The following is a 10283-nucleotide window of genomic DNA, read 5'->3' on the forward strand; positions in this document are numbered from 1 at the left end:
ATGCATTCTTACCTGCAACTAGGCTGAATAGACATAGTGTGATGTCACAAAGTCACAGAACAGGTGGGACTACAAACAGCTGTTGCAGTTGGTGGTGCATGAGGAGCGTTTTCTGCTGCAGACTTTGACCTGGTTAACTTTCACGATCTTAACATGCACAAGTCCACTCCAGGGGCAAGAAAGAAATTCTGAATGCAGAACATTTTACACACAATGTGCATTCCAGCCACTGTTTCAAAGCTACAAGAGGCCTTTTGATTGTTTGTTTGTTTTTTTTTTCATTTGGTATTTGGCCTTATACCTTCATCACTGCATTACCATTCCAAACAGCTAACTGCTATCCAAGTTTTTATTGAAAGGCTACACAACCTGTTTATTTGGACAGGGCATGAGAGTTGATGGCTGTGCTCTTAGCTGTGCAATGCTTATCCCCAGTGCCAGTGACAAAGACGTGCCCGGGATCTGCCTTTTGAGGCTCTTCAAGCTGGCACAGCCTCACTGTGACAGGAGGCATGGACACAAAACAACCAGATGATGACTCCATGGGAGATGGGAATGGGGCTGGAGCTGGTCAGTGTAGCAGCCCTTAATCATCCATCAGTGTCCAAAACAGTTGTTACATCAACTCGAGCACAAGACTGACACGTTTTTTTCAACTAATGGGAACATAAAGTTAAACTTAGCGTGAAAATAAATAAGAAGCTCCTGAGCATTTTAAACTTAGAAGCTGCTGTATTTAGTTCTCGGTGTTTGAAGCCCTTCTGGCCACACAGACAGCTTGCAGATCTGGGCAGGGAGGCAGATTGTAAGTAGCTTGGAAGATTTGTTGTGGTGCGGATCTGTTTGAATACACCAAATGGACATCATCGAACACAAAGGGCACAAGTTGTGGCCGCAGATGTTCAAATCATGTCAGATATTTATGAAACTCAATGAGACCGTCAACTAGCCTCTAGAAGAAGGGGTACCAATAGGAGTAATTCAGACTGTGGTGGGGACTTTACTTCTAGTTTGCCCTTGATTGCCTGCTTGACCCCTCATAGAGGAAGCTGTAAGGAAGAAAAACTGATTAAGGATCCAGCGAAGCAACAGAATCTGAATTTGAATGTGTATACACTGGGGGATTTGCAGCTCTCAGTGTTGGATGGCAGTTCACTTATGCTCTGCTGTCGTAAACATGGACAGCTGTACACGTGCTTTTGTTATGATTATAATGCTTATGATTCGAAATTAGCGTGCTGGCATCTTTGCTAACACAGCCAAACACCAAACAAGTGCAATAACACAAGACATAGCAAGCCAGCTAACATAACTTACAAGTCCACCAAAGCCAGCTCGACATCTGTGTTTCAGCCTTTAATTCCCCACAAAACTCTCGCCACTCTCTGGGATTTACTGTGCTGTTTTTCTCTTCCTCGTGTCCTCCGTCAATCAATAAACCGATCAGTCAATCGATTAAGCAGGTCTACACCATACTTCTTGATTAATTTATTTACAGAGAACCAGCATTTCTCCCATCAGAAGATCTTGGTGACAGTGGCAAGACAAAACTGCCTTCTAACAGACGGAAACCTATAGAACCGGACTCAGCGTTGGGCAGCCAAAACGTTTCTTTGTTCTCTGGACCTCTATCGTATTACTCTGGTTCTGGTGCCCCGCGCGATCTTTCCCACCATAACCTCGCTGCATGACCACCTGAGCTAACGGGAGCTACAGTAAGCAGCAGTCAGCAGCAAAGCTATGTGTTCATCAGGGAATTCTGTAAATCACAGCGACCTGAGGCAGAGCTGTTGGAGGACGCAGAAGTGAAAAACAAATTATTCAGTTTTTACCAACAAAGCTGGTGGTTAAGCTGGCTCATGGCTGGGTGAAGTAGCATCATATGAATGTTTCAAATTGTCCTGTGGCCGTGTCTCTGTTGGTACGTATCTGTATGGTTAAATATGGATGAAATGACACGAGCACAGACAGAGGGCCTGAGCATTAATGAGTGCTGTTGAGCACTTTTTACAGATGATTGTACCAGCTCTCCCATGTAAAACAGAGGGGCTATTTTCCCCAATATGTGTCAGTTTACCATCAAAATGATTTTGTATCTGTTTGGCATGAGGCGCATGCTCATACAGCGGATGCACCCAGACTCTTTGCCCCAATATGGAGTAATGACAATTTTGTACCTGATAGAGCAGATGGTGGATTTAAACAATGGGCTCACTGAGGTTTATGTAAAATAATTGACCTAAACATAGATGGGAATCTAATGACCTTTCATCAGTTGGTTTGTAAATGTGACATACCTAGAGATCATTTCTTTAAATACTTGCAGTTGAGGAGTTTCATAAAATTGCCGGCTCGTTCCCTCGATGGACCTCCCATGTCAGCTTTAGAGAAGTTTATTGTAAGTAATAAAGATGCTCATCAGCAGCTGTCACTATTGTATGGTATGTTACGATCCAAACTGAAGGACAGTTCCCACTATAGACTCAATGCATGGAGAGATGACTTGGAACCAAATATTACAGAAAATGAGTGGGAAAATTCTTGTCTAAAGGCACAAACACAACCTATAAACACAGCACTAAAACTTATACAATACAAGTGGCTATTCAGAACTCATGGGACACCTGTAAAACTACATTGCTACAACCCCAACATTCCTGACAGCTGTACTAAATGTAGTGATAGTGTTGGCACTCCAGTCATTTTGGAAAGATGTAACCTACATGATTTCACATGTGACTAAAAAGGTGGTCCCACTTGATGCAAAGCTCTGTATATTAGGTATTTACCCTGATGACTTCGCACCGGGCCGCAAAGCTGCACCCATGATTGATCTGCCCTTGCTTCAGGCTAGGAGAGTGATTGCATTGAGGTGGAAAAGCCTGGACAGCCCTACACCTGGAATGTGGCTATGGGAACTGGCGTCATGCTTGGCACTGGAGAAATTAACTTATGTTGCCAAAGGGAAACTAAATAAGTTCACAGAGATATGGGACACTTTTATGCAGTTCCTGGAAAGTGACCAGACTGAAATTAATGATTAAATTTGAGTGGCGGCACTTGTGGAAGCTGGCAGCTTCTTATAAATACACAGGACCACTAGTGATTTTGTGTTTTATTTTTTTATTTTTTTATTATTTATTTCTTTGTTGGTGCTGTTTGTTTGTTTATTCCTTCCTTTAATGCTTATGCTGTTGAGGGTGTGGGCAGGGTGGATGTACGTAACATTACTGTTCCTGTGACTGTATATTTTCTGTGTGCAAAACAATTAATATATTGTTAAAACAAGGTTTTGTAGATGTTTTGTGAAGGTGTAATTTGAGAAAAGAATACTTACATAACGTTGCTTTAATCATGGCAGCAGAGAATGCGAGGCCACCTCACATGACCATCCTTTAGCGCGGGAAGGAGAGGTGCAGCCAGGATCCTGTCTTATTGCGGAAAGGACTTTGGAGAGGAGGGAGGTGAGACAGTGCCGTGACAAGCCAAGTCGAGTCAGGTGAAGTGTATTAATATTTAACGAGTTTGGCCCTTTCTCTCAGGGGGTTTGCTAGAGGAGAGTGTGAGGAGATACTCCATGAGGCAAATATACTGTACAGGAGCTTGAATCCTTCAGACTCCCCTGCACTGAGAGAAACCACTGAGTGAAAATTGGTACAGAATTATTTGTATTGTTTTATCTTATCCGATTGTATTAGTTGTGGTGATCAAAATATTTAAGAACGCACCGTTGTGTTTATGTTATGAGATAATGACTCTTGCAGGCCAACCCATGCTAACTCTTGTCAGCATTTGTCTCAATTTAATCATCGTCTGTCTCGGTGTGGTCCTCAGAGACCGAGCTGTGTAACTTTCACTTGGCCTCTAAGTGCTCCCACAGATTTGCTTCAAATCTGGCATCAATAACCTCCAGGGATCTATAGCTTTCTTCCTATTGATCTGGGCTCTGAAGCCCACTGTGTTGTCAGCAGTGAGCTGTCCTGCACGCTGTTCACTGGACAGCTTTGCTCCCAAGCGAATGTGCTGGGTGGTCTCCCCCTTCAACTCACAGTCCAACAAGGTGTCAGTAAGGTGCAGAGTGGTGGAATGTAACTTAGTGCATTTATTCAGGTACTGTACTGAAGTACAAATTTAAGATGCTTTACTTGAATGTGTACATGTTATGCGTCTCCACTACATTCCAGTGGGGATATTGTATTTTTTCACTCCGCTACATTGATTTGATAGCTCTAGTTAGGCCAGAAGTTACTTGTCTTGGGCCTCTTGTTGCATTTCAGATGTCTTTGTTGGCAGCTTCATCAAACATTTCCTATAAATGGTTTGACTGAAATAACTGCTCAAGGTCCAAAGAAGTAACATTATCCAATATTTCATAAAAAAAAAGGGCTAGAATTAGAAATAAGTCAGAAACATGACTCCATTTTTTTCTAGCAGAACCTTGTTGCTGCTGCTTTCCAACACCATTAATCATCTCACAAGCCCTCCAATTTATCTTGTTTTGAGTGGGTCTGAGCCACCACTGCTTATGCATGAAAGCATCAATATTACCAAATCAACAGTGTCATGTATAATGATTTTCTGCAGTATGGGTACTTTTGATACTTGATCACTTTTACATAGGATTTTATGTGGGATATTTACTTTTAGTACTGTGTGAACTTTGTATTGGCACTTTAACTTCAGTGAAGGAACTTAAATCTTCTACCACTGAAAATAGCAAACATTTAACAGAACTGGCAGTGTCACGGTGTTTTCAAATGTAATTGATCAGTAGGTGATAAAAACACACATTGGTTGTATTAAAATTTACCGGTTTATAGGTACACACTTTCCTTGAAACTACTCTGAAGGCTGCAGTTTGCAGTGAAGCATCTTTGTGGAGGACTGAAGAGCTAATGAAGACAGTCTGATCCAGAACAGCCACTTGATGGACCACGTGGCGGGACTGCGTTCTCAACTGCTGTTTCCAAAGCTGCGGCTGACAAATTGCCAAACTCAATTTGAGGATGAAGCTCATGTGATATAATCCAGAGGTCCAGAACAGCTACTCAATGGAAACAGGTGCTCCCAACGTCAAAAACGAACTCTGAACTTTTGTACAATTCTTATTCAGTGATATTTGCATAGTTTATTTTACCAAGGTACTACAGTATTGTGGTCACAGTCACATTTTTGTGGTCATTGTGGTCAAAGTGTGATATTTTGATGTTGTCTTGCAGCTCTAAAACACTTTTGTTTTGTTTTTTTGCGATAAACTACTTTAACTCACTACTCGCCTGTTTTGGCTATGTTTTCTCTCTGCTGTATCCCTCAGGGTGTCGAATAGGGGAGCTCCATCTCTCTGCCGTTAACCACCCATCGTTCACACTCACTGTTCCGGGCACACACCGAAGATCAAAAGCCCTGCTGTGGCGTAAACATTAGAGCCAGAATGGTGAAAAAATGCAAATAACATTCATTTTTTTATCATTCTCCTCTCCACTTTAATGGATTCTGTCCCCAAAATGCCATGTCTTGTATTCTTTCTCCACCAGACAACATAGTCTGACTCAGAAATGTTTATTTCAGATATTTGAACATGGCCAGATCCCAAAGGAGGGAAAATACCACGTATTTAAACTATGACTCACACCTCCAGTGTGATCTCTCCTATCAGCTTCTGTAGCTGTTAAAGAGACACTATGACTCAGACGCAGTGCAAACATACAGACTGTTCTATCTTTAGATTTGCACTCATGTAAGATTAATATAAAAGATGAGAGTGCAGGGACCACAGATCATCAGATCAACAATAAGCAAGAAGACAGCGAATGGTTTGTGATGTATGCATCAAAGGGAACTTGTTTTTTTGTTGATTATTTACTGTGAAAACAAACTCCAATAATTGTAAATGACTGTGGCTCAGTATGTCCCTTGCAAGATGCCCTCACATGCCCTCTGCAGCAGAAAATAAAGCAGCAATATTTTCTTATATTTACACAGTTTGAGATATCTGCCGCTTTCCAATCGACGAGTTTAATGCCTTAAAATCAAATGGTGCTAGAAATGTGTGGATGTATTTTTACTGAATCGAAAAACAAAGTTTCGACGCCAAGTCGGTGCCAACTTTATTGAATACATGAATCTTTGGAAACTACATTACTGCAGTAGAAAATCTCCATTCTGCTCAGTTCCACGTAGACAAAAACAAACACTGCTGTGCAAGATAGAAAGCATCTGCTTTTGTTTGCAAGAACTCAGGGTGCCCAGTTTACTATAAACACACAGGTGAGACTGACAGTGGTTCAGGTGTAGTAGCACAAAAGCATTAATTACCACCCCAGAAGTCATTAAGTTAGCAACAGTGTGTTACACTGCAGGGTTTCTCTGTTACATTCACTTCCAGGGATGCTGCCAATGACTAAAAGAAAGTAATTAGTGTTCTTTTAGTGGGGGAAATTGTGCCAACCATGAAAACAGGGCTGTGCATAGACATTATGCAAGTCTTGTTCAGTTGAGCTTTTAACGGGCCTGAAGCAAAGTCACAGTGAAACATGCTTAAGCAGTGCCCTCTGCTGTCCAAGCAATACTACTGCATGCCTCTGAGGCGTCTCTTTCTTTATGATTTATGCAAAGACGTAATTACAAACCACATTTTTACCTAGCAAAAGCAAAATTGAGAAAATGGGAATAGTAAGGATGTTTTTTTTCTTCTATTTTTTGTTCATTATATTTGATGCGTGCACTTATGTAAGTGATTAAATGAAGAGGACAGACAGAATAAAAGTATTTGCGTCAGATTCTGAGTTTTAATTATGTAATTTAATATTTAATTATTCTTCCTATCAGACCATTTAAATTAAATTGTGTTTATATTATTATTATTATTATTATTATTATTATTATTATTATTATTATATTGTTGTTGTTGTTGTTGTTGTTGTTGTTATTTGAAAAAATGGTGCTTTAGTGATGACGTAAGAAGCTGGTTGCTATGGAGCCTGTTTACTTTTTAAAACTTGTCCAGGGATCATCATTTCACTTCAAGATATTGAAGGAGAAGCTTGCCCACTACGACTGCTATCAAGCCTCACAAGCGACCACCTAGAAATTTACCACGACGATTGCATTTCAGCTCTTGGACAGTTTCATCGCAGAAAAGGTAAATAAACAAAGATTTCAAGTCATTTAAAGACCATTTTTCTGGGCAAATGAGGACTGGCGCACTCGAAAGTTCTACGCAGTTTGCTATATTAGAGCTGTGCCAAATCCTGAACTGGTGACTTGTTATCGTGTTTATTTGTTTTCAAACTAATTTGGAATAATAATGTGATACGTGTTGCACACTCATGTATTGAGTTTTTGTGTTTAATCCAGTTTATTGAGACATTGCGGCAAAAAAAGAAACTGACATTTAAATACAAAGTAGAACATAGCTTGTAAAGGAAGCTAGGGTGAGCTCATCAGGAATTAACACACACGTTACACATGTATTCAGTATTAAGTTAAATAAAGTTGTGTTGGATGCAGTTGAATGTATTCCTAAACTGTATGTTGATATTTGCAGATGCCTGGTGTGCTGTCTCACCCAGCGGGAGAGCCCAGCAGGAGCCTGGACAGACCCCAGGCCAGCAGGGTAAGCGCTTGGCTTTTTGATACTGTGTGTGTATTGTATGTCTCATGTAGGACACACACAGTAAAAATGTGAATTTGAAATATGTATGTGAGTGAAGGAAAATAGACTTTCTAGTCATGCTTGTGCCGCTGTGTCAACCATATTGTAACATGTCACAGAGTGCTGAAAGTTTGAAACCCTGCACCTTCAGAGAGATCCTTGAATTATGTTTGGAAAATAGATATTTTCTTTGTTTGTTATTCGTTAAACAGCTCATTTGCATTTTGGCTTAAGGGTGTCAGTTAAAGTTTGACTTTGGAAGTCAGTGGAGATATGATAGATTGGAACAATGTTGTTTAGCAATGCGCGCGCGACTTTTAACCCTCTGGAGGAGCCTCAGCTGATCTGTGAGGCTTGTTCATCTGAAGAGAAATTTTAAAATATGAAGCTTTTCCTGCTGGGGACATGGTGGGAGGCAGATTGTCTCTGTGTCCCATCCTGGGATAAAACACAGTCCTGCAGCTACTACCAGGGAGTCTGCGGCCCTGAAGACTGAAGTCTCTGTGGAAGTGAGGAGAAGAAGGGCATCCTCTGCCCTTTATCTTGTTCAGCAGAGATAACATCTCAAGGTAAGACACAAGAATCAAATGAGGATTGAAGGACCATCATGTGTGGCATCAAAGGCAAGACATCTGTCCACACAGGAGATTCAGATGCATTCCCTCGAATTATCTCCGGTGTTGCAGTGTCAGCCAGTCACATGGCAGTATCCCTCTCCTGGGAGCAGCAGTAACGTAAAAACTTTCTCTGGCAGCTGACCCACTGGCTTTGTCCTCCTGCAGATCTTCATTCGCCGCCTGGATCACAATGTATCGTTCGGCTGACCGTACGTTTGGTTCCGCCTCGGTCTGTGCTTTACGTGGAGCGATCAGTAAGTTTGATGTGTTGCTGCGATGTCAGAGGACAGAGTGGGTGCTTGTACGGTGTGAATCGTGGGTATTAGTGTGAAAGTGTGTGCTAGAGCGTTACAAGTCTGATTTACTTTATTATTTCCGTCAGCTAAGGCCTACAGGTCTTGCTTCAGCTGCTTTACCAGGAAATTGTTTGGCTGAGGTGATTAAACCACCACAATCATGAAATATTTTGCATTTTCTGTTTTATTTGAAATGAAACTTGAATGAAAACAAAAAAGTCTCTAGTTCTTGAATGTCCAGCAGGTGGCCCTAATTAGTTAACTACGGTTTTATAGGATGCACTGCAGTTGCTCTTGCTGTTGCTAGGAGACTAATAATTGACTCTGTCCCACAATTGCTTAAGTTTTTACATTTGTTCTGTACTAAGTTAATAATACCATGTAGTAGCCATTCAGATAATAATAAGATAATATTAATCAGCAGTGGTTTGACAGGTCCCTTACTTTCTCCCTAACAGACTGCTGGGAGAAGGAAGAGACCGAGGGAGAGCAGCTCTGGAGGCTCGGACGAACCTCCTGCGAGAAGACTCCGTGAGGGTGCTGCTGTCCTGCCTGTCCAGAGCTTCAGCCCTCAGCCCTCCACCTCTGCCTCTCAGCTCTCCACCTCTTCAGGCTATTCTGATTCAGATTTGTCTGATTCTGATTCCTCCTCTCTTCCTCTCTTCCTCTCAGATTTTTCTGATTCTGATTCCTCCTCTCCTCCTCTCTTCCTCTCAGATTCATCTGATTCTGATTCTTCCTCTCAGCCCTCCTCCTTTGTCTCTCAGCCATCCTCCTCTGTCTCTCAGCCCTCCTCCTCTGTCTCTCAGCCATCCTCCTCTGTCTCTCAGCCCTCCTCCTCTGTCTCTCAGCCCTCCTCCTCTGTGTCTCAGCCCTCCATCCCTAATAGATTTTCTATGTTCAGTTTTCTCTACGGCCTCTCCGGGCGCCATGCGGCTGATTTCTCACCCTCTGTTCTCATGTCAGTTGCAGAGATGTTTCTGGAACGGGTGGTGGACAGTCCATACAGCCGTGAGATGTGACCCTCCCGCCGGAAACAAGGCCAGGCACACAGTTCACCAGTCTTTAATCTTTCATTAGTTTACAGATAAGTTTGAACTCTTCTGAGAGATTTATGTCTCTAATTTTTCTCAAGCCTGAGGCGTTGACCCCCCACTGCTAAGAGGCCGGGTGCAGAGTTCCACAGTTGGAGCAACTGAGCTGCACCAGTACCACACACACACACGTGTACAGACACACAAACACATACAGATCCTCCTTTGCATGCACTTTAGATACGTTTTCTCTCCTTTTTTAATTTATAATTAAGTTTTCATTCTTTCATTGCTTTGAACTTTAAAAATAAGTTTCCTTTTCTTTTTACAAAAAACAAAAAAAATCCTCCTTTGCATGTATTTTAGATAAGTGTTCTCTCCTTTTTTTACTTGATAAATAAGTTTTCATTCTTTCATTGCTTTTAACTTTAAAGATAAGTTTCCTTTTCTCTTTACAAAAAAAACAAAAAAAACACAAAAAAATCCTCCTTTGCATGTATTTTAGATAAGTTTTCTCTCCTTTTTTACTTGATAAATAAGTTTTCATTCTTTCATTGCTTTTAACTTTAAAGATAAGTTTCCTTTTCTCTTTACAAAAAACAAAAAAAAACCTCCTTTGCATGTATTTTAGATAAGTTTTCTCTCCTTTTTTACTTGATAAATAAGTTTTCATTCTTTCATT

General features: G+C 41.2%; 1 protein-coding gene and 1 long non-coding RNA gene across 2 annotated transcripts; both read left to right on the top strand.

The window, feature by feature from the left end:
- The first annotated feature begins 3562 nt into the window (after nt 1-3562).
- LOC119033124 lies at nt 3563-5952 on the top strand. Its single transcript, XR_005079167.1, has 3 exons — nt 3563-3654; nt 4821-5061; nt 5315-5952. It is a non-coding gene; the product is annotated as an uncharacterized LOC119033124 (long non-coding RNA).
- Nucleotides 5953-6533: 581 nt separating this feature from the next.
- On the top strand, nt 6534-10063 carry LOC119034046. The gene is made up of 6 exons (XM_037124751.1): nt 6534-6588; nt 6965-7141; nt 7547-7615; nt 8437-8525; nt 9026-9306; nt 9391-10063. Exons 1-6 carry the CDS (start codon nt 6534-6536, stop codon nt 9587-9589), a joined length of 870 nt encoding a protein of 289 aa, XP_036980646.1. The 3' UTR covers nt 9590-10063.
- The last annotated feature ends 220 nt before the right edge of the window (nt 10064-10283 follow it).

This window comes from Acanthopagrus latus, chromosome 15 (genome assembly GCF_904848185.1).
Source record: "Acanthopagrus latus isolate v.2019 chromosome 15, fAcaLat1.1, whole genome shotgun sequence".
NCBI lineage: Eukaryota > Metazoa > Chordata > Actinopteri > Spariformes > Sparidae > Acanthopagrus > Acanthopagrus latus.